Raw genomic sequence first — 26189 nt, forward strand, 5'->3', positions numbered from 1 at the left:
ATTCTCTGCAGAAGAAAGCTGTACCACTTGCTGACAAAGGGCACACACCCTGCTCAGACTGAAACAGAAAGGGCAATGGCCGACTCCTCAAATAAGTCCTCAAATAAAGCAGCAGTAAATCCTTGGATTTTTTTATATATGCATATTCATTTAGCCAACTACTCCACTCAGAGATTCTGGAATGCTATTTAAATTGAGTTGTATGATCTATGCATCTGGCTGATACAGATCTACAACACAGAAATTCAAGTTTCTGCTTTATTCAAGTAAATTTTTGTAATTTTAAACATATAATTTCTTAAAGACATATATTATCTGTAGGAGAGGAATGCTGATTTTAAGACTTCAGGTTATTATTCAGAGACTCTCTGAAGACTGTTAATTGGGCAAATAGACCTGGTCATAAGGTCACCTGAGAATTAATTAATATAATGTTATAAATGAGATATAGAAATACGAGATATCAGAATAATTTTTAAATAACACATACAAATTACTTGTTTGGGTCATGAATGGTTCCAAACACTGAATTTTAAAATTTCCAATAATTTTATAATTTGGCAATTCATAATTTGAGGCAATTATATCAACACATCCAGAAGACCAGAACTTGAATGGTAGATTATACACTATGACAAAGATTCTCTTAGTAATCAAACTCTATTCAGGCTCTCATGAATTATTTTTTTCTCCTTCTCTACTTTTGGTAATGTCTGACCACCCTGGAATATCTTCAGCAAGAATCCTGTTAAGACTGGTTTAGACAGAATGCCCCTTACCCCTAGTATTCTGTCTTAGTAATTTGCCATCCACTGATTCCCCCACCCCAACACCCTGCTCTGCTTCTTGGCTATAAATTTCCACTTGTATTCAGAATTGAGCCCAATTCTATATTGAGGTCTCCTTTCCCCTATTGCAATAAAATTTGTTTTTATTACTTTAACTACTATTCCTCTTTGGTTTCCTTTGACATCTACAAACACTCTATGACTAGATACATTAAAATGGAAGACATGAAGAATTTTTGAAAAGTCCAATAGAGAGATAACAGTGATGATTAATAGCCATCTCAAGTTTTTTAACACAGATATGAGTTCCAACTTTAAATAAATAAATGGAAAGTAATCAAAATGACTTCCACAAGGGTTAGGGGCTGTTTTCCATTTCAGGGACTCTGTAAACTCTATAGGGCTCCAGAAATGAGCGGAAAATACCTATAGAGGAGAGGGGGGAGAGTAAGGGAGAGGATTTAGCTTAAGAATGACTGAATATCCTCTTCAAAAAAGTGCCCAACATTCACAACAGTTATAAAATATCTATAATGAACTATAATTTCAAGGTGAAACTTGCTAAAATCACTGCTAAATTGATAAGACATCACAAAGCTACTTAGACTTGGCATCTCCTACACTTAGCATATTTGAATTCTGAAAATTTGGACTGTGTTTGTAATTCTCTGCTACTTTCCCATGCATTGTTTTGTGATTATAAAACATTTGGAATTGACAGGAATATGATAAATACTATAAGATATGAGATAGAGAACTGAGAAGCCAAACCCAGACCAATATTGTTGATTTTCAGGAATCCAGGCCTTATATAGGAGCTAGAGAGGAAAAAGGAAAAGAAAGTAAGGGGATCTCAGGAAAACCAAAGGGAGATCAGTAACACTGAGGAAAGGGACCAGTGGTGGAAGGAATGGAGGCAAAGGGGAAATATTGGAGAAAGATACTGCCAAATTATATTGTGAGCATGTACAAATACGTACCAACAAATTCTACCATTATGTACAGTTATAACGTATCAATAAAATAGGAAAAAAATAATTGATTCCAGTGATTGGGATTATCCAGAACTATGGTCACCATTTTCCATTTTTAGATTTCCAGTATGGAAATACAGATCTCTTGTCAAATATGTTTGTTTTCTGCTGGCACTATATGAGATAGTTTATTTTAATTTGACTATCCATAAGCATATTAGATGTGATGGGCAAGAAAACACAAAGAATCTAAACATACTACCAGGAAGTTCATACAGAGGAAAGTTTTACATGATAGTAATGAAGTCTTAGGAAGAACCAAAATTCCCAGGTATTATGAGGGAAGGACAGAGGTTGTTGTTCTACATGACACAAATACAGAGGAGAGAGATAAGTTGTACAAGGAAATAGAGGGGAATAGTATAGAAGATTCCTGAAGGTGACAGTCAATCAAATATTTTCCGAAACAGAAAATAAGAAGGTGGTTAAGCATAGAGATAGAAAAGATATTTAAGGAAATTTGGTTATAGGAAAATTAGATATCTCCCCACTACTACCATGGTGATTTCAAAAAAATTAATTCAGATCAAGATGGCAATGTGCTACTAATAACTGGTCAGAAGGATAGTAAGTAGGAAATCTGGGCCTCTCTTCCTCTCTGGAAATGCAAGGCCTCAAAATCTTGCAGCCTTAACACTTGAGTTTAGCCTTGTCTTTCCAGCCTAAAAGAAGCATCGCACAAAGTCCAGGGTATCTGCTTACTGTTCACCCATCATGATGCGGAAAACTAGAATAATTCCCACCATGTCATTGGTCATTCTGAAACGATGTCATTAGAGTTTTCAGACTCTGACACTTTCCTCCACACTCGATATGTCCCCCAGAGATATCCTTCCCACCAGTCATCCTTCATTATATGCATGAATACAGCAGTGTTTCCCATATTTAGGCTCTTTCTAGACACACTCACAAGTTTTGCCTTGTCCAAATATCTTGTACCCATCACTCAGAGAAGCTAAAGGCTATGTCTCCCAAGACCTGAATTTCTGAACCTCTCTACTCTTTCCTACTATCCCCCTACCCCCAGGTGAGACACTTGGGCTTTGGCTACTGCTTGGATACACACAGGTCAATCCAGCCTTCTACCTATGCTTTTGCTTTTCCTTCAATTTGGAACACTCTTTTCTGGAACATCCACATGTCCCTCCTTCACTTCATTGAACTCTTGGTTTAAATGTTACCTTATCAGAGAGGGCTTTTTAAACTAATTCAAAATAGCAAAACTCCTACTGTCCCCCTTGCCCTGCTTCACTTTATTCCCATCACTCACTATCATCTGTAGATGACCTCTATACTTCTTCTTTTTTTTTTTTTTCTCTCTCTCCCTTTCCCTAGAGTATGAACTCCCTGAGGCAGAAACTTTGCTCTATTCAGTATTAAATTTCCAATGGGCCATTCTGAGACAACAGCCAGGCCCTGTAGGACCCCTGGCCGGACTGACTGAGTCCCGTCTCCAGGATCCCTCAGCCCGACCGATCACTCCCTGCCTCTGGGGCCCTCACATCAACTGACTGCTCCCTGCCGCCAGGACCCCCAGACCAACTGACTGTGCCCTATCACCGGGAAACAGACCGACTGATTGCACCTGGCCTCCTGGATCCCATAACCACACCAAACACACCCGACCTCCAGGACCACTGCCGGACCAACTGCATCCTGTCTCCAGGACCTCCAGCTGACCACGTCCACCCCTGAGCTGCAGCTCCCCATTTGCCAACACATTTGGAAGCCAGAGCAGCCATCTTGGATAATTCTGGAAGCCGTAGCTCGATCTTCGGGTGGGGCAAATCCCATCCTGAGACGCCTGCTGGAGGCTTGAAGCTCATTGTCAGGTACCTCTCATACATCAGGCTACTGAACACAGGGAGGTTTCATTAGTATATGACTGTTATACAGTAGATTTTCTTTTTCCTCCTTTTTAAAAAAAAATTTGTTTTTATTTCTTTACGTTTCTTGCCTTCTTTTCCTTTTGTTTACCTGTTCCCTCAGAGTCGCTTTCTCCCTTATTTACATGCTAACATCCGATTTCTTTTGATTACACTCTCACCCTTTCTATTTTCTAGAACTTTTGTATATTCTTTTATTATCCCATTAACAGCCATATTCTTCATCCCTCTGCATCCCCTTTGTCCTCCATTAGAAACTGCAGACATTATTGTAAACCTGTTTGTTTTACCAAAGATAACATTTGAACTCATTTTGTTTATTATGACAATTTTGTTATTGTCCCCATAGGGGCTATTTGGTCTAGGATTGCATAGTGTCTGATTTGGGCACTGCTAATATTGATCTCCCCTTAAAGAAAGGGTTTTGGAAACCTATAGGGCCACTATAAGCCTATAGGGGGAAATCTGCAATACCCCAGATCTGCAGCGCTAGAGGGGAAGATACATGAACAAGAAAAAACAAGGGAAGAAAATGATCCAAACAAATCTAGATTCTATAGTAATAAAATCCAATGACAGTATGTTAGAAGAAATGTCAGAAAAGGACTTCAGATTATACATGATTAAGATGATTCGCGAAGCAAAGGATGAGATAAGAGAGCAAATGCAGGCAATGAATGATAATACCAATGAGCTGAAAGAGCACCTGCAGGAAGCAAAAGATCATTTCAACAAAGAGATAGAGATTCTCAAAAAAAAAACAAACGGAAATCCTTGAAATGAAGGAGACAATAAACCAAATAAAAAACTCAATGGAAAGCATCACCAACAGACTAGACCACTTGGAAGACAGAACCTCAGACAATGAAGACAAAATATTTAATCTTGAAAATAAAGTCGCCCAAACAGAGAAGATGGTAAGAAATCATGAACAGAATCTCCAAGAACTATGGGACATCATGAAAAGACCAAATTTAAGAATTACTGGGATTGAAGAAGGCACAGAGATACAAACCAAAGGAATGAACAACCTATTCAATGAAATAATATCAGAAAATTTCCCAAACCTGAAGAATGAAATGGAAAATCAAATACAAGAGGCTTACAGAACACCAAATGCACAGAATCACAACAGATCCACACCAAGGCACATTATAATGAAAATGCCTAACATTCAAAATAAAGATAGGATTTTGAAAGCCGCGAGAGAAAAGCATCAGATTACATATAGGGGGAGACCCATAAGGATAGCAGCAGACTTCTCAACCCAGACTCTAAAAGCTAGAAGGGCCTGGACCAACATATTTCAAGCTCTGAAAGAATATGGTTGCCAATCAAGAATCCTATACCCAGAAAAACCAACCTTCAGATTTGAAGATGAAATAAAATCCTTCCATGATAAACAAAAGTTAAAAGAATTTACAAATAATAGAAAGCCTGCACTACAGAATGTTCTCAACAAAATATTCCATGAGGAGGAAATGAAAAACAACAATGGAGGTCAGCAAAGGGAGGAACTACCTTAGAGAAAAACCACTCAAAGGAGAAACCAAGCCAACTTAAAAACCAAAAATAAGCCAAATGACTGGGAATACAAATCATTTCTCAATAATAACCCTGAACATTAATGGCCTAAACTCATCAATCAAAAGACATAGACTGGCAGAATGGATTAAATTTCCAGTGCACTAGATTAGACTGATTTAAATAATCTTTCCTTTTCTTAAGGCAAAACAAATCTTTGGCTTTGTATTTTTTTATTTTCTCAATTCATTTAACTTAGTCTTTTAACTTAAAATAATTGAAACCTAGAGTATCATGTGTCAGTTATATTTTTCCAAATTGACATTAAATTAAATATAGAATTATCAAAATTTAAAATGTTAGTCCCTGAGCATCTCCTAAAGCTTTCTTGCTCTCACAGGTCTTCTGTGTCCCCAACTTTGAGAAACACAGCATCATCCAGTGACAAGAGATATTAAAGATGTGTGATGAGCTGAAGCAGCAAACATGACATGGAGAGAAGTTTTACTGTTCTTACATTAATGGGCTTTTCTTACATTTATTGGTTTCAGAGCATAAAACATTGAAGTCAGAGTATGAGATCTGGTTTCTAATCCTGGATCTTTCATAAACCAGGCAATTACAGGCAGGTTTCTCAAGTTTCCTGGTCCCCAATGTCTTCCTTCATGAAATAAAGGCTTGGGATGATTCTTCAGCTTGCTGCCACCTTTCACTGTCTTTAGTTCTACCAACAACCAGAAAATGCAAGAAAATGCAGGTGGGAAACCACAGAGCATTTAGATCTATTATAATCTTATAATAAAATAAATTTTTGATGTGATAATACTGTACCTATAACTTTTTCCTGTAAGTCCATGATTTTCCCCCAATGCAGACAGCTGGATACCAAAGCATCTCTTGCCTCCAGGAAGTATCCAGGCAGAACTCAATTGAAAGGCTAGAATGCTCTTTAAAAGACGAAGACTGGGCTGGGGTTGTGGCTCAGTGGTAGAGGACTTGCCTAGCACACGTGAGGCACTGGGTTTGATCCTCAGCACCACATAAAAATAAATAAATAAAGTAAAGGAATTGTGTCCATCTACAACTAAAAAAAAAAAAACAAAAAAGAAAGAAAGAAAACCGGTATGCAGAAGGAATGACTAGATTAGAAAAACACGATTCTTTAACCCTTAGTAGAGAAGGATCAGAGGTGGATGCTAAGCTCATTAGATTCAAGTCTTAGAAAAGGAGGATATTTGTTGGATACCAAATATCACCTTGCAATGTGCCTTCCAATTCCAAAGAAAAACTTGCATTAGCCAAGAAAAGATCTGGTGGTCCCCATCTTTAAAAAGTGACCCACTTACACTGGTAATATAACAACCTGATCTAATTGCTTCCTGAAGGAATCCAATACAAGGTGCACAGCATTCTCTGTGCTATTTGTCTTCCCAAAATGTTTCATTTGAATCTAATCACGTTTTTAAAAAATGAATTCCAGTTTACAGGAAATACAGAAAGAATAAATACAAGGAAACAATATGAGGGACAGAGCCAGAAAGAGGGGCACTGCAGGGCAACTACCTGGCTACCTGGTTTCTTTACAAAGTCAATGTCAGGAAGGAAAAAAAAAAAAAAAAGAAGGAGGAGGTAGAATTCTAGACTGAAAGGAACCAAAGAAACCTAATAACCAAACATAATGCATTAACTCTGAGTTGATCTTGGTTTGAAATATAAGTAGCTATAAAACACCTTTCTGAATAACTGGATAAATTTGAAGATAGGCAAGGTAATATCAGTTATTGTGGAATTATTTTAATTTTCTTGAATGGAATCATAATGCTATGATGTCCTTTCAGAAGCTATTGTGTCCTTAATTTTAGAAAAAACATGATGCTAGAGAACTGAGGAGTGAGGGGACGCGTGATAAATGTATTTTCCAACAACAAAATGTTACACAGAGGCTGAGTCTGAGTGCTCGATTCATTGTCAATATTCTTTCCACTTTTATTGTCATTGCAAATTTCAAAATAAAAAGTATGAGAAAAAATGAATGTGAAGAGAGAGCCTACAGAGTGGGAGAAAATCTTTTCCACACACACTTCAGATAGGGCACTTATCTCCAAAATTTATAAAGAACTTACAAAACTTTACACCAAAAATACAAAGAACCCAATCAATAAATGGGCCAAGGAACTGAACAGATACTATACAGAAGAAGACACACAGGCAATTAATACATGAAAAAGTGTTCAACATCTCTAGTAATTAGAGAAATGCAAATTAAAACAACTGGAGGATTTCATCTTACTCCAATTAGAATGGCTCTTATCAAGAACACAAACAATAATAGATGTTGGCGTGGATGTGGGGAAAAACGCACACTTTTGCATTGTTGGTGGTGTTGCAAATTGGTGCAGCCACTCTGGAAAGCAGTATGGAGAATCCTCAGAAAACTTGGAATGGACCCACCTTTTGACCTGGTTATCCCACTCCTTGGTTTATACTCAAAGGACCTAAAATCAGCAAACTACAGTAACACAGCCACATCAATGTTTACAGCAGCTCAGTTCACAATAGCTAGATTGTGGAACCAACCTAGATGCCCTTCAACAGATGAACGAATAAAGAAACTCTGTATATACACACAATGGAATTCTATTCAGCCATAAAGAAGAATAATATTATGGCATTTGCAAATAAATGGATGGAATTGGAGAATATCATGCTAAATAAAATAAGCCAAGCCCAAAAAAACCATAGGCCAAATGTTTTCCCTGATAAGTGGAGGATGATATATAATGGGAGTGGGGGTGGGGAATGAGAGAATAATGGGGGAACTTTAGAATATGTAGAAGAAAATGAGAGGGAGGGGGGTATGAAAAATGGTGGAATGAGACAGGCATCATTACCCTATGTACATGTATGATTACACGAATGGTATGAATCTACATCATGTACAACCATAGAAACGAAATTATGTACCCCATTTGTGTACAATGAATCAAAATGCAGTCTAAAAAATTAAAAGATAAAAAAATACAAAAAAAAATGAGATCCACATGCATGATGAAAATTATTTGGAAGATGATAAAATCAGGTAAAACCACTTTTCCACATTCCTTCTGTCTCATAGGAAACAGGAGAATTCGAGGGAAGACAAAAGTTAGATACTGGCAGGAAAAGCATTAGCCCCTAGCCGCTGCTCAAATATGTGAACCTCAAGTAAGTATTAGAGATTCAAAAGAAGAATCCTGAGCCTAGCTTCCTGGGAAGACCTGAAAGGTGGCCAAGAAGGCACAGTAATTCTAAGGCCACCACAATCCCAAGCCTGCAAGGCCAGGAGAACAATAAAGAAGGGAGTTCTTCACAGGGTGTGTAAGCAGAGAAGGATGCAGCTGGCCTCATAACATATTTTGTGTCCCCAAAGCTGCAAGGATATCCTTGTGGAGAGATGTGAAGGTGGGAGAACTTGGTGAGAAACACAAGATGCTGTACCTGTGATTTGCAAGGACTGATGGCCAAGGACAGGCAAGTGGGGGGATAAACCATCACCAACATACAAAAATGGTCACCAAGTCACAGATGTGTCCCTTTCCCAGGCTGTGGTACTTTATCAATTCTGAAGTACACTCACCACCATGGCGCAGGGCAGGGTGGGGGAGGGGAAGCAACCTGAGGAAATGGAGAGGAAAGTTAAAGACCCTGAATTGACAGGGAATTTTGAACTTTCTGTGATTACCCACAATCATGCAAGTTTGTCTGGAATGTAGGAGATTAATTTTTTGCTACCTAATGCAAAAAGGGTTAAAAATATATTTTTGAATTATAGAAAAATAAAGTCACATATTTGATGGTCTTTTGCCTGAGGCATGTACATGACTGTTTTCAATCGTAATCCTAATCATTTTACCAATTGACCCACCCACTGCCACAACATCACAAGAGAAATTAGATATGATGTGAAGGATAAACCATTATGGGGTATACATGTAAATGTACTTTTAAAATCACCTTGCAATTGTCCATACTCAAAGAGGAAAGACTACATGTAAATCATACAGAAATTAATCATTCCGGGCTATAGATGCATGGCATTTTGATATGGATAAGTCTAATATTCCAAAAATTTATTTCAAACATCTTGGGAAGTGCAACTGGAAGACTCAGGAAACAATCCAGCTGTCCAACTGCTCCCGGAAACCCACGGCATTCCCGGAAGAGATAGCTAAGACAGGGCTGCACCACTTTGCCCTCAGACAAGGGTGTCAAAGGTACTATTCCCAGGACTCATATGACATGCAAGTTAATAGTAAACAGAGTCACTGGGAATGTCAACTCAATAAGAAGTGGCTTCTGTTGCTAACTTAAGGAAAGTATCTTCTCAAGATAACAAGTTTAAAACTATGTCCAGGAATATTTAGTGTTGTCCCTAAAGACACAATGTTTCATATGTGAATAGTAAGGAGATTGGTTCCATGGGGAGGAAAAAGTAGACTGTATCATTACACATCAAATAATAAAAATATCATCAGAAGTGCCTGGTGAATGTGAGATTATGTTGAATGGTTTTTTAAGAGAATGGTTGATATTAAAGTTGGAGAGGACTCTCAGATGGTTTCTGAGTCCTGCACTGTTATTTCTGGTCTTCATACAATTTTCTTTTACAGATGATCCAGGAAGTAAGTGTGGGAAAGGCTCAATTGGGTGACTGAAAGTGGCTCAAATCTTGCCAGAACTATGAAAGTTGACAAGCACAACTATAAACAGAAATTCCACCTCCTTCTCAGCATCCTTGCCTCCCACCCACTTTCACCATGAACTCCTGTCCCTTTCCTCCCTTATATCATCACCTGCTGGGACTGAGATGACTCTTTTGCTTTTTATTCATGGTATTAATATCTTACTAAAGACTTAAAGAGTTTGAATGAGATCAGGTGACTGCAGTGCTCCCTTGTGTTCTCTCTCTCTCTTTCTCCCTCCTCAGAGAACTAATTTCTCTCCCCACCCCCTCCACCTCAGACCACTAATGCTCCCAGATGATCTCAGAAGACGCCAATGTTTTTCTACTTTTGCCGTTGTCTTGATAAAAACAAACATCTTCTATGACCATCCACCTGTCCTAGCAGTGGCTTCTCCCACAGGAAATGCAGTGTCCTGGTGTATGATTATAATTTGGATGACAATCCTTTGCATAAGAAAAATTTAATTTCTCCAGAATCCCTCTCTTCCTCTCAACAGGCTGTAAGTACATCAAGTTTAAAGCCTGGTTTTGTATACAAGAAATCTTTTTAGCAGCTGCAATCCCCTCCATGCAAAAGGTAATCATATTAGAAGTTTCCATGAGCTCGTGTTTCTAGATCTAAGCTATGGATTTTGGGAGGCTCACACCCATTCCTGTCCCTTCTTTTCAGTAAATACTCTTCTCAAAAAAAGCTGCTAAAACCTACATACCAAACTGATCAATAAAACAGGTTTCTCATACAACCCAAAACAGATAAGATGGAGGAACTGCTCAAGGGACAATAAAATTAAAGATTTGCAATAATTTATACATCATGGCTTTAAATAATGGCATGTTCCAATACATTTATATCCATTATACATGCCTATGTAGTTGATAACTTAAAAGTAATATCTTGAGATGTCCAAAAGTTTGAAACTATATCTAGGAATATGTAGGGTCATCCATAAAGATACACTGCAGTAGAGACAGGCTGTGATTACAATGGTTTCTACACTACCAAACCTTGAAACTCTTACACACTATATATCTGTGTGATATTTTTCTGACTTAGTATGAAATCCAGCAGGATATTTTGACTTAGTATGAAATCCAGCAGGATTCTCACATATTATTTTCCTTAACAATGTATTGCCAGAACATAAAACAAAAAAATAACCATTCTTTTCAGAATTTGCTCAAAGAGCCAGGGACTACTCCAAGCACTGATTTAATTATCACAATCACCTGAGAGATGGGATACTATCCTTCATCTTACAAATGAATTTAAGATTTAGAGTTTAAAAATTTGCCCCAAATTATAATTAGCATGTAAGAAATCCAGAATTTGAACCCAAGTTTGTTTGGCTTACAAGTCCCTAATATTATATTTCTGTGTGTTTCTAGAGGTGAAGACTTAACATAGTACAAAGATAAAGGATGTGAATTATTCAATCAGGCGGTCTTTCCTAGAGCCACGTGACAACTGTGCTATTGAGAGAAAAAATTTATTCCCATAGTATTCAGTATTCTTGCCGAAAATGAAGTAAGATAAAATCAAAAGCATATGTTAGAATTTAAGAAAAGTTATTATCTGTCTTCATAAATTCTGAGAAGCTCACCCACCAAAATCAGATGCTAGGAATGAGGAAGAAAACCAAAGAGAGGAAAGAAATTTTAGGGAGCACAGAGAAATAGTACAACGTGTCAGGAAAAGCAATGAAAAGTAAAAGAGAAATGAAGAGGAAAAGAAGAAGAAAATGAATACCACTTTCAGATTTTGAAAGTCCATTTTAAAGTATGCTATGAACCATGTGAGAAGGTGAGAGTGAATTTACCCCAAGGTTTAAGGAGAACCAAAGAAGAGATCATTTTTCCTGACTTTCAAATACAAAATTCACGTCTTAGAGAATCTTTGATCTTGTAGTGACACTAGTAGCATGAAAAGTCCTTAAACAGCATTGCAGGGACTTTCTGCATCACAGGCAAACACTACTTCTCTCTAGAATCACACGGGGTTTATGGAGACAGCTCAGAGAAGACAGGCAATGAAAAGCTGAAGGTCATGTCACTGACTTCCACATGGGGGATCCTGGAGGACATTATGCTAAGTGAAACATGTCAGGCATGGGTAGGCACGTACTGCATGTTTTTACTTAGATGTAAAGCTAACTAAATAAGTTGATCTCACAGAAGTAGAGAAGAGAATGCAGGTTACCAGAGGCTGGGAAGGGTAGGGAAATGGAGGATGGAAAGAGGATACAGAAATGCAACTGGATGGAAAGAATATCCTAGTCACAGCAGGGTAACTATAGTTGACAACAGTTAATTGTATATTTCAAAATATCTAACAGAGAATATTTTGAATGTTCTCAACACAAAGAAATGATAAATGTTTGAGGTGATAGATATGACAATTACCTTGATCTGATCATTGCACATTGCATTCATGTGTTGAAATGTCGTACTTTACCTTACAAATACATACAATTATTGTGTGTCAATTAAAAATTAAAATTAAAAGAGTTAAACTTTTTATAAGGCTATATAAAGAAGAGTTGATTCCTGTGCTTTCTGTCTGACCCTTCCTCCTCTGGCCAATTCTTAAAAGTCCTGCACACATTTTTGAATGCTGCAGAGAGTAAGCATCTTTGGCTCTCACATAGACATAATCCAAATGTTGGCATAAAAAGAAGTTAAGAGACTTTGGAAAGTAATTTTCCACCTCACAAACATACAGGGGAAAGCTTTTAATAACATCTCCTAACAACAGGAAAGAGACATTGGGCTAATTCTTTTCTAGAGAGAGATTTTCAGTTTGTTAAAATACTCTTTTAACTGAGTATCTTTTCTGAAATTCCTAAGGACTTAATTAGTATTTACAAATGTTATTCTGTACTAAGAAAGTCCTAAGATATACTTTGAGCTCAATTTGAAGCTTCAGGGAAGGAAGGAAGGAAGGAAGGAAGGAAGGAAGGAAGGAAGGAAGGAAGGAAGGAAGGAAGGAAGGAAGGAAGGAAGGAAGGAAGGAAGGAAAGGGGAGGGGAGGGGAGGGAAGGGAAGGGGGAAAGGACAGAAGAAAAAAGAAAAAGAAAAGAAGGAAGAAAGGAAGGGCAATTTCCTGTAAAAATTCAGTTTCTCTGATACTATTTTGTAAGGTTTACATTCCCACATTGACAAAGGAACTAACAAAGTTTCCTACTTACTTTACAAATATGAGTTAATTGACAAGTTCTTCAAATTTCTTTTTGTTTTATTAGTGACTTTCTGACTCTTGTTAAAATAATATTGTTGGTCTCCCTGAAAATACCAAACTAAATTTTGCTCGAAGTTCTATATTCTATGTATCTCTGATAAAGGCATGAGCACTGCACATCAAAGAGAAAAGGAATTATAAAAGGATTAAAGAGCTAAGTTTTTATAAAAACACAGGAAAAAAGTGAAAAAGTTAAAATGTATGTTTATAATCTTAGCGCAAGAAAGGCCTCCCTCAGAGAGACATAAGACTTGGATAAAAAAATGGACCGTTTTGCCCCTATAAGAAGGCATGTCTTTTTGTCTGCCAAAGACAGCATTAAAAAGTCAAAATACTGAAAGAAAATATGAGTAACATATATGACCAATAAAAATTAATTTATGCAAAGCACTGTATATCTATAAATCAACAATAAAAATAACATTTCTTCTTACTTTTCACATGATAAAGAATGTTAACTTCATTATTCATCAAAACAACATCTTGACCCCAAATTGGCAAAAATATAAATGACTGATTATATCCAATATGGGTGAGAATAATAAACCTCTTACACTGTTACTTAAAGATTAAATTGGAAGGGTACTCATACCACATTTAAAATTTACACACTTTTTCTCTCAGCAATCCATTTCCACATATCTCTCTCTATATATAAGGTATGATTTGAAATATTTTTGCTGAAACTTTGTAAAAATTTAAATGTCCAAATGTGTTAATAAGTCACAATTAATAACAATAACTATTTATGTATTTAAGTAATAGGAATGCATATAGGTGCTCCACAAACATAAACTCAGTTTGTCTTCACAACCCTATGAAGTAAGTACTATTACTGCCAGATACAGTTTGGATCTGGAATGTCCCTCAAAGGCTTATGTGTTGAAGACTTGGTCCACACCTTGGTGCTACAGGGAGGTGGTAGAAACTTTAAGATTTGAGACCTGTGGGACAAGTCAGGTCATTAAGGGCATGTTCTTGAAGGGATCCTAGTCCATTGTTCTTCATTTTCTTTCACTTTGTGGTCATAACATAAGTGGTTTTGCTCTACCACTCACACCCAGCATGATGTGCCACCACAGGCCCAAACCAATGGGGCCAACCAAGCATGGACTGAAATCCCCAAAACTGTTAACCAAATAAATAAATCTAGGAGCTGAAGAAATAGCTCCTCTTGGAGAGCGCTCGCCTACCATGCGCAAGGACCCCGATTCAAATCCCCGGTCTCTCAAATGAGAAAAAAAAAAAAAAAATAGCTACGAAACTATTTTAAATAAATCTATAAAACTATTAGCCTCTATAAGTTGATTATCTCAGGTATTTTGTTACAGTCAAAGAAAGCTGATGAACTCACTGCTTGATAGTGAAATTCTTTTCACTGAGGCAAGAAAGTATGTGATACCTGTTCACACAGCTTGCAAGAGGCAGAGTCAGGTACAGACACAATTACTCTGATATCAGAATGCTTGAAAATGCTATTAAATCCAATGTAGTACCTTCCTAGGTATTGCTTCAAAACAGATCTACAAGGAAATTTTTAACTTAGAAAAAGATTCAGAACAAGACTGGTATTTTATTTTTGTTATGGAGCATAAAACAAGGCTTCATATTTGATTATGTGCATAATAACTGAAGCTAAATTTTTGATCATTTACATAATATATGTATTCTAGATGGTTAAAGAAAGTTATTTCTAGGAGTAGAAATGGTAGCAGGAAAAGAGGGTGATGGGGAACTTCCATTTTTAACATTATATATTTCTAAACTATGTGAAATTTTGAAAAACAAGAATGCATTCACTTGTTAGTGTTATAACTTTTCAATGTTAATGTTATTTAAAAAAATAAGTGAGAAGGATATGGTAAGCAGTTTGTCCTTACAGATGTTTCTACAACTGTGCTTCTGGCTTTTGGTCATATTTTCCCCTCTTTTAAAAGCTGATCCAAATATCTGTTAAACTCAGTCTCTTAAACTTCCCAGAATTGTTTTCAGCTCATATAAAAGGCTTTAACCTTCAACCTCTTTAGCTTTGGCCCCATTCTGTTTATGACTATTTTAAAATAGCCAGATTTTTGGTTGCTGTTAAAAGACATCTAGAAGACCATTTAAAAAAAAAAATAGAAGACCATTTTTAAGAGCAGAAATTGTGGACTTTGAGTCTGGAGTTAAGAAAACCTGGATCTGCATCTTCAGGCAGTGTAGCTTTTCAATCATAACTAAGTAGAAATCTTGAAAGCTCAAAGAGCAGGAATGAGTGAAAATAGGGAATTCTTTGCACAAGGTAGGAGGCTACAGAGGAAATCTGCATAGGTTATTACGACAATGAGAGAAAAGGCTTCCTTTTTAGTTCCTTCTGCAGGAGTTTCTTAGGGTCCTTTAGATATTTTACTCAAGAAAGACAATGAATGCATCAGTATTTAAAGAAGAAATATCACATGTAGATTTCTATTCAGGAAATTCAAGTAACACCAAGCTGATAGCCAAAACTATTCTCTACCAGTGTGATGACTGCCAAGTGCCCTCCATCCCTTGTATTTTCTCCAACCTTGAACACCATCAATGCTACAGGCAGGCCTCCCAGCATGGAGAAATCTTTGAAGACTTGGCAGCCCTTAGGCCTGTAGAAGCTTCCATTCCCCCTTCATATGCACTTCTACTTCTTCAGGGAAGAGAGGGAGCCAGGAGGTCATGTGAGAGCTAAACACTAGACTTGGTTACAACACAATTGAAAGCATTCAAAGGCCTGGTTGCCTATTCTTCAGCAATAAAACTACTCTGGAAAATTATTCAAACCCTATCACTGAAAACTAAAATTAAAAGGAATCAGAGGCAGCCTGAAAAGAAAAGGGATAAAATGATGCACTGACATGTAGAGGTACTGGCACAGACACAGATTTAGATAGATCTGCTACATATTTCATGCATCGGTATTAAACACATATATGAACAACCTCTATACAGATGGCAAAACTAACAGGGAGGCTTCGTATGAGGCTTCTACAATTATGGTAACTAGATATTCACCAAAAATCAACAGGAAAGTGTAGAGGTACAGAAATGAGCAAAGGAAAAGAAATGGAGAATTTTTTTCCCCTTGAAACAGGGCTAGTAGCCTATTAGATGGACACTAGCAACAAGAAGCTTAAACTATAGCAATCAATAGTGAAAGATAAATTCTAGTTTAACAGCAAGATATAAGCCACCATCTGGAATTTCTGCCAGCTTCCCAACTGGACAAAGATACACATTCCAAAGTCATATATATGAAGATAGAGAGGTAGAAATTAAATATGTTTATACAAAACGGAAAGCTAAAGTGAATCTTAACTGAAATGGTAATAATTGTCCAAAACTGTGTGTGAGAACCAAACTACATACCCTGCAACAAAGCCTGGAAAAGATACCCTTCTGTCTATAAGCCATTAATTATCTTGAATCATAGGAAATATATGGGATTTTCCCCATAGAAACTTAGAAAAATCCCAGATGGTCTCCAGCCATTCATGTTACCCATCTTCCAAATACTATTTGCCAATTAACCAACAACTAATGTGGGTAAAGTATAAAATTCTTTCATTGTTCAGTTGATGCCTACTTATTAACACTGGGCTAGGCACTGGATAAAGATAAACATGAGTGCTGTCACCACAGAGCTCACAGTCAGTGCTACCTAAGCTGGATTGCACCCTCAGCATGCTGTATATGATGAATTCACAGAGGAAAAATTCCAGTGAAGCTTACAGTGTTATGGACCTATCTCCAAAGAAAATACCACAGCCCACTGGCCATATTCTCAAATCCTGATTTAACTTCCTGGTTTATAATATACAGATCACTTGGTATGGAAGAAATGCCATAAACAATATTTGGGTTCTCAGGTACATCGCTAAAGCTCAAGCTGTCCTGTGTTCAGTTTTAGTGTGATCTTAAGAAGTTTTTGGTTTGTGTGACCCTGAGCCTATCAAATCAACATAAAATCTTGAGGTTTTGATCTCTTTAGATAAACCATGCAATTCTGATGCTATGGTTTGGATGTGCTATGGTTTGTTTCTTGACAATTCTGTGCTATGGTTTGTTTCTTGACAATTCATATGTTGGAAGCTCAGTCCCCAGTATAGTACTGTTGGGAGGTGGCATGGAAACAGCAAGTGGTGGAGCCTAGTGGAAGGTGAAGTGTCACTGGGGTGCTGTCCTTGAAAGGAGTTAATATTGGCCTTGCAGAGGAGTTAGTTCTTGTGATAGAAGGCTGTTACAGAAGAGCAAGCCTGCCCTTCCTCATTCTCTGACTTCTAACAACATGACCTCTCTAACACAAGCTCTTGCTGTGATGTAGCAAGGCCAGGGGATCTTCACCAGAGCTGGCACTATGCTGTTTGGACTTTCAGCCTCCAAACCTGTGAACTAAATAAACCCCTTTCTTCTATAAAGCATCCACCTTTAGGTATTTGACTATAGTTACAATAAATGTATTAATATAACTAGGAATGAGCCGAAAGCTGTGAGCACCTATGGATGGGCTGGCAGCCATCCTATATCTCAATCTGTTTCCAGGAAAAGGGAGTAATGATGGGGTTAGATTCTCCATGAAGATGTTTATGAGGGCAAGAATTACATTTGGAACTGCTCATCCACACATCAGCTGCTGGCCTCTCACAGTGTTTATAGTTTAGGCCAAGGCTATGAATCTATTCTGTTCTAACCCAGAAATCATGACTGACATATTGCCTGGTTATTTCAGGAAATACAGTAGTGTTTTTACATATTCTTTCCTTTCCAAGGCATATGTTTTTCAGTGGTAATCCTTGCTCTAATAGCATTCAAAGTACATTAACTTACATTAATTTTTAAACACCAATTTTTATGCAGTTTCATTTGCACTGGATGCATGAGCCACATCTTAATTTCTAGATCCCCAAAGATTATCAACTCAGCTTCTGACTTGTAAAACAATAACCTCAGATCAGGCCCAATTTGCTCATATCATGCCACAGATCGACATGTAGCTAAAAATGGGAAAACAAGCTATTCTAAACAAGACTATGAGACTCTGAGACAAAATTTCTAAAAATACCTTTATTTTTGTTTAGGAATAAGGGAGAAAAACATACAATATAGTAGTTACTGCCTGAAGGAAGTCATTTACTGACTCTGTGTCAAGGTTAAGCAAGTTCTTTCTTCCAATTCATTAAGGATACCCTCAGGTTACACTCAGAAAATGTAGGTGCTTTAGTAGCAATCATACCCACAACTATTCAAATAAAATACAATTTTAGTCTTAGCAGCAGGGTCCCAATATTAAATATAATCCTCTCTAAAACAAAACATCCATCTTTTCCCTCTTCCCTAGCTGCACTACATCTTTGTAGGAGGCTGACATTCACACATAATTTTTCTGTCATAATTTTAGTCCTAAACCAAGGATGGGGGGGGCGGGTCCTCGATTTTCCTCTAGGGATTCCCAAAGCTATAATGAGCTTCCAGAAAGAACTGGACATATCTTTTCTCTGTCGAGCCATGGGATGAAAGATCTCAAACTACACTTTCAAGAAAGGAAATTCTATACTGCTAGAATGTGATACTCTCCAGTAAAATCAATGCTCAAGGACATGCACTCCAAGTGCCTCTAAGGAAAGAGAGCACTTGATGAAAATGAGAAACACAAATTGCCAAGATATGTAGCCAACATGTAGAGGACAGCTGCCTTGTCCAGCTTGAGTGACAGCTGAGACTCCAAAAGGTCTGGGAAGCAACGGGTGAGTTTGGTTTGTAGGCCTCCCTGACACCTTGTCACACTTAGAGGGAGACCTGGTAGTCCATGTTTCTGACATAGAAAAGTGATTCTCAAATGCTAGGAGGCCAGGTGCAGTGGTACATGCCTATAATCCCAGCAACTTGGAAGGCTGAGACAGGAAGGAGACCAGACTCAACAACTTAGCAAAACACTCAGCAACTTAATGAGAACCTGTCTCAAAATTTTAAAAAAATTCAAAAAGGGATAGGGGTGTAACTCAATGATAAAACACCCCTGGATTAGATTCCCCAGTACCCAAAAAAAAAAAAAAAAAAAAAAAAAAGAATGCTTGGGCAATAGCAGTACTGGTAATCTGCTAGAAATGGTAAGAAATGCCACTTCTCAGGTCCACCCAGACCCTACTAAATCTGAAACTCTGGGGGAAGCCCAGCGATCCATGTTTTCCCCAAGTCCTATAAGAGTTTCTGGCACCCAGTCATATTTGAGAACCAGTTGTAGAATGAATTAAAATCACTGTAGTGCAGTGCCTCTTCCAAGTCTTATTGGTAATTAGAGAATGAAAGATCTTTTATCCTAAAGAAATGTCAAGAATCACCTGAGAAATTTTGGGTTTGGGGTTTTTTTTCTTATTTTTGTTGTTTTATGCCTGAATTTACTAATAATCTTTCTGTTCATTTCAAATTTAAAAATCAGAACCACAGACACCAACAAAGCTAAAAGAGAAATATCAGAAATACATCTGGTCTACCCCAGGGCCCATGTGTGCTGGGCAGCTTACAGCTACTCAAACATTCCCTTCCAAATAGACAAATGACATTAATAGTAATTCTAAATTGGCCATGTGGATGAAAAAAACCCATCAGACTTGTTCTCCAACACAACTAGACACCAGTAAATCTTCACAACCTTCCTACTCAGACACTTTAGTGTCTAGTAATAAGAGACCACACAAAATACAACAATAACTTAAAAGCCAATGCATAATTGAAACTTTAGAACAAGCACTTTTAAATTATTAAAACTTTACTTTTTATATAACAAGAACATGGATATAAATTTACCCATCCCCCCAAATTTTATTTTCAAATCTCTACTCTCCAAGAAACCAATGATCTATTCTTGAGCAATATAGCCACTAATTTTTTAATCCAGCACTGAGAATTTTCCACTTAGGGAAAAAAAAAAAGTCATTCATTCACAGATCCTCCAGGTACTGCCAATGGCTGTTCTTATTTTATTTCCAACAGTGTAGTTTAAATTTCAAACAGTGAGAATCTGGAAAAGCAATAGCAAGACTAAAAGCATGCCACAGAAGATGTGAAAATCAAATGTACAGTTAAAAAGACCCCTCTGCACAAAGCACATGTGCCCACACTACACTAGCCACAGATCTTGCCTGCCCTCATGTAACCAAAAGGGAAAAACGGGCACTATTTATAGGCCAAGTTCATCATTAGCCACTTGATACTCAAGAAGCCAGTTCCATGTCTTCTGGGACAACCGTCCTCATGGGAAAGTGGGTGGTTCTGAGGAATCAACATTATTTCGCTCAGTCTTGATCTGTAGTATCATATCCTTGTTGCTATTTTCTCAACCTTAAAAATCAGTCGTCGTAAATCTAGCCACTTCCTTCTTTAGTGGTAATTAGCGTTAGTCACAAGCCAAAAATGATTCCACATAAGAAGTAAAATAAACATAACCCTTCTTACCTTTCATGCCAAACTTGGAGTGTCTTGCCAATTTAAGCAGAAACAGCATCACCAACAGACAAAATCCCACCACGGATGCAATTACCACCACAGCATAGACCTGGAGAGAGGAAGAGAGGCCAGTGACACCCTTGCTAATAGTTCCCCATAATTATATGAGGAGAAGGGGGAGGACAATTGATGTTTATTAGATGCTTGTTCTTTTAACAGCTTTAGGTACAATTCATCTAATCCTCAGTAACCCTATGACAAAGTATGTGGATCCTATTATTACACCCAATTTACACATATGAAAACATAAGTTAAAACTCACAAAAATGGGCATCCAATTGATAGGATACAGGCATAATTGGTTCTATAGCTTTACCTATCCACCCATCTGCCTATCCACCCCACGTGCCCATCCATCCAACCCTTCATCCATCCTTCATCTAGAGAATAAAACATGACTGACAATATACTGATAATTTTTAGGTTGGAAGGAAACAATGGGGTTGATTTTATGATTCTCTCTAATTTTATGTGTGTTTGAAAGTTGTCCATAATATACTTTTTTAAGTTAGTTAGTATCATTGCTCTTAGAAGTCAGATACCTGGGAGCAGTGAGTCAAAAGCAGGACACTCTGGGGTGAGTTCCATTTGTGAAAGCTCTTGGGGTTGCAGCACCATTATGATCTGTGCACTTTTTTTGTATAGATATCAAGGCCAGAAAAGGGTGTTTTAAGTTTTAAAATGGAATTTTGAGGTTTGTATTATATAAGTAGAGAGGGTAAGGTATGTGCATGCTTTAACAGTCCCAAGATGAAAATGACAGAGATACAAGTGGAAATTGAGTTCACATCGCTACCATGACTACCCTAAGTCCATTATGATTGTGATGCTATGCTAAGTACATTATAACATTCTAGAAACAGATGTAAGCAGTGTGTGCATCGCCTTTCACTTTGCTCGGCCCAAGATTTTGTATCTATAAACAGAAGTTCCAAGGAGTTAGCAATCTTTATGGGTCAGATAAGAGTCAGATGTAGGCTTTGCCAGTCACACAGTCTCTGCTGCAACTACACCTTGGCAGTGTGGCATGAAAGCAATCACAGAAAATAGGGAAACGAATGAATGGAGCTGTACCCCAGTAAAACTTTATTTACAAAAACAGATGGGTAGATGGATTCAGATCTAGTCTGCCAGCTCCGGCCTGATGTCCACACTGACTTAGACATTTAAACTTCATTGTATAATTTAATCTGCATAATCCATAAAACAAATGGTATTGTCCCCTCTGGTGATTCTTAGCACTGTACAGTAAATACTTCCGGTGTTCCTGTGTCTTTCTGTAAAATGCACTTTCTGATTTGCTCGTGGTTATGTGGGTTCATGTGACTAGTTTAGATTTATGTCATTGCAGGGTGGAGAATTTTATTGCTAGTCTAAGAACTTATTATAAGTCAGTGGTTCTCTACTAGGGATAATGTTGCCACCCAGGGGACATTTGGTAATTGTGAGTTGTCACAACTGTGGGCAAAGTGCTGCTAGCATCTAGTGGGCAGAAGCCAGGGATCCTGCTAAACCCCTATAGTGGCCAGGATGGGGTCCTGAAACAAAAACTTACTAGTGGAAAAATGCCAAAAGTGCCAAGGGTAAGAAATCTCTCTCCACCCTTCTCTACTACAGACTTTTTCACTCTGCTATAAAAAATGTGAGCTCTCCCAAAAGCAGTTGCTTTGTCAACCTAGTCCTAGAATCAGGACAAAGCTGAACAGAGGTCCTCGTTCAATATGGAATAAAACATGAAAAAATCTTTTGTGGTTTTAAGTCACTAAGATTTGGGGATTTTTGTAACTGCAGCATAGCTTATCCAGACCAATATATTGAGAAGCACTAGAAAGGGGAGAATTTTAAGGACATGTTTTTTCCTAGTATAAAATTTAGATTTAGCCCTTATTAGATGCATGATTTCAGAATGGTTTAACCTCTCTGTATCCCATAATCCTCATGTGTAAAATGAGGAATATAACTGTTTTATGTTTATATTTGTTTTATATTTATATTTATTTTATATCATATTTATATTTATTTTATATTTTTATATATTTTATATTATATTTATATTTAAGTTGTAAATCCTCAATGAGTTAATACAGATAATAGGATCAGAATAGTCTCTACTATAATAGATAACATTAATTGTCAGCTATGATGATGACAAAGCTAAAATTTAGGAAAAAATTAAATAAGCAACCCAAGGTCACATCTCCCAACCTTGGAACTTGAACCAGTCTGTCTAGATATAAAACCTGTTTCATGACATTGGCTCACTTAAATTCTGCAAAAACATAACCTTGCATCTCTCTCAGGTTTCTTGGGGGATAAGGCAGAGTCATAAAATATAGACTTTCCACCATTATTCTCATTTATCTTTCCTTCTGGCACTATAGACAGTTCAAACATCATTGAGATACACCTATTGAGATATGCTTATCAGGGGTTTAAATTTATCATTTTTATTAAAAAAGAAAAAACTGAAATTGACATTTTTAATAACTGGAATACATGCACACCTGTGGGCTTAATGCATGCTGCTTGAATTTCTTAGGTATACAAACAACTTTCACAAACTAAGAAATATTAAGTCACTCAGTATAAGACTAAAAATTGAAATAATTGATAAGGCAGGAAGTAACTATTCTTTAGTACATTTACCAAGGTATTTGTTCTTGCTATTTCAATGTAACGCATATACTCAGCTATAGAAGTGAGTGCATGTGTGTGTCTGTATAGCATGTGTGCACTTTCAAATGCAGTTGTGCTGGATCTGTTTAGGAGCCTCCCATTTCCATTGACAGGGCCTTGATTCAAGTATATATCACTTTACTGCATCAAACTCTACATAATCACTCACTTTCAATCTCTCTGTTCTACAACCCATTTTATAGTGTTCACCCTAAGTCGTGTCAGTCTGCAAGACTGATGGCCTACAAGGTGTCAGGCAGTATTTTTGGAGGGTAAGGACATGCTATGAAAAAGCTCTGATCAGATTACCTACACATAGTTCCCTTTAACCTGGAGGATATGTATCAAGACTTCCAGTGGATGCCTGAAACCATGGATAATAATGAACTCTATACATATTATGCTTTTTTCTATATATATACCTAACTATGATAAAATTTAGTTTACAAATTAGGGACAGTAAGAAACAAACAACAATAAATATTAAAATAGAACAATTATAAAAATATAACACAATAAATGTTTACGCTTTGGAGCTATTAGTAAGTAAAATAAGGGTTACTTCAACCATGACAGTCAGTCTGATAACTGAACAGCTAATGGGTGTGTAGTTCATAAAGCGTGGACACACTGGACAAAACTGATTCACAGCCTCACTGCAGCCAAGAGGGATAGTTTGGGATTTCTATCACACTACTCAAAACAGTACAAAATTGAAAACTTATGAATTGTTTATTTCTGGAATTTTCTAGGTAATATTTTCAGACTGCAGTTTTGACCTTGGGTAACTGAAATCATGGAAAGTAAAACTGCAGATTGGGGGTATGTCACTGTACTAAGACACTTGCTAAAGAATCTTGAATAGAGAAAAAAAAAGACACTAAACAAATACATTCAGTAGTTCCAAACAATGACTGCTCAGAAGGAAGGGAAAGAGTAAAGGCTTCCTGCTGACCACGTCGCTGAAGTCACATGATGATCTCTGGGAAGTGTACCTGCTGTAGTGGCACAACTAATACAAAGAGTAAACCTGGAGAATCTGAGAGAACATATAGAAGATGGGTAAGAAGCAAGAAGGGTGTGGGAGAAAGTCAGAGAGAGGAGTAAAAACAAGATCCTACAGGGCCAAGGAAGGCACTATGAGGAGTCTGAATTTTAAAATAGAAGTTTTATTAAAATTGAAATGAAAAGACAGAATTAGAATAAATAAGTGATCTGGGGGAAAAAAGGAAATTCTGTTACTGGTGACAGTGTAGATAAATATAAAGGGTGTTGTGTTAAGTGAAATAAGTCAGCCACAGACAAATTCTGGATGTTCTCACTTATGCTGTATATGGAATAAAAGGTCTCATAAGAGAATAGAACAGTGGTTTTCAGAAGCTGGGGCATGGAAAGGGAAAGGGGATAGGTTGACCAACAGGTACAAAGTTAATGGTTAAACAGAAGGAATAAATTCTGCTTTCTATATAATCTGTTTCATAGCATGGTGACTACAGTTAATAGTAAGATACTGTATGTTTCAGAAAGGTAAAAGGAATTTTTAAGTGTTCTCAGCACAAAGAAATGATAAATATTGGAAGTGATAGATATGCTAATTACTCTGATTTGATTGCACAGCGTATGCATGTATGGAAATTGCACTTCACACCCCATAACTATATGCAATTATTATTTGACAATTAAAAATAAAAGAAAACTTTCAAAGTAATCTGATTTGTACTTCCAAAGGTCACTAAGGCTGCTGTGTAGAGAAAGACCAGAATATGATAAACACAAATGAATGAAGTAGGTTAGGATGCTGCAGCACCCTCCAGGAAACAGTAACTGTGGCTAGCTTTCTCTACAAAGGGTCAGATAGCAAACATTTTCAGTTTTGCAGACCATATGGTCTCTGTTGCAATGACTCCACTCATCAATAGCAGTCACAGATACTATGTATTATGGGCATGACCACATTTCAATAAAACTTTATGGATATAGAAATTTGAATTTCATAAAATTTTAAGGCCATGAAACATCATTATTCTTTTGACTTTTTAAAAACAGTTAAAAATGTAAAAAATATTCTTAGCTTGCAAGCAGCAAAAAAAAAAAACAGGTGATGAGCCACACTTAACCCATAAATCCTAGTTTGCCAAACCTTGGATTAGCCTGCAACCCTGACAGCGAGGTGGAGAGATATGATGGGGTCAAAACATATAAAGAGGTAGAGCTCACAGGACAAGCAGGCTGTGTGCATGTGACAAGTGAGGAGAAGAAACTATGGAGGAAGCTTTAGGTTTTGACCAAAAAACACCAATCCTCCCAAGATGCCTGAGATCTGTGACTCTCCCTTCTATGGATCCTCACTTGTAATAAAACTAAAAACTACCTTAGGGCTGTGCTTTGAGACCTATGTCTCCCATCTTAGCTGCTGCCCTGAACACACCAGACCCTCCAATCATGCACCCATGTCACGTACTTTTATCAGTCCTCAAGTTTTTCTTCATGCATGTCAACACCCTTCCCTTCCATTCTTCTATGTCCAAACCTGGTCATCCTGCACCGGCTACAAAAAATACCTCTCTACATCTGGGGTCTCTGGCTGAAGTGTAAGCTTCTAAATGACAGACCTGAGTTTCATTTGTGTTTTTATATCCTCCAGAAACTATTGGATTCTTACATTTAGTGGGCACTCATATTTTAAAAAATATAATAAACAGACAGGTGTGAAGGTGTGCTAAATGAGAATGGCAATTTCCTGATCTCCTAGTGGTAAAGCACAGATATTTGAAACAGGAATCACTAACAATTAGAAGTGTGAGCATAAGG

The 26189-nt window shown here is 37.3% G+C and overlaps 1 protein-coding gene across 1 annotated transcript in view; it reads right to left on the minus strand.

Moving 5' to 3' along the window:
• The window catches only part of NTRK2 (neurotrophic receptor tyrosine kinase 2), a 345264-nt gene that overhangs the window by 248314 nt on the left and 70761 nt on the right, over positions 1 to 26189 (minus strand). Inside the window, 1 exon segment of the mRNA XM_079112192.1 lies at positions 20652 to 20751. Coding sequence (XP_078968318.1) covers positions 20652 to 20751 — 100 coding nt within the window.

Source organism: Sciurus vulgaris (genome assembly GCF_902686455.1).
Source record: "Sciurus vulgaris genome assembly, chromosome: 15".
NCBI classification, from domain to species: Eukaryota; Metazoa; Chordata; class Mammalia; order Rodentia; family Sciuridae; genus Sciurus; species Sciurus vulgaris.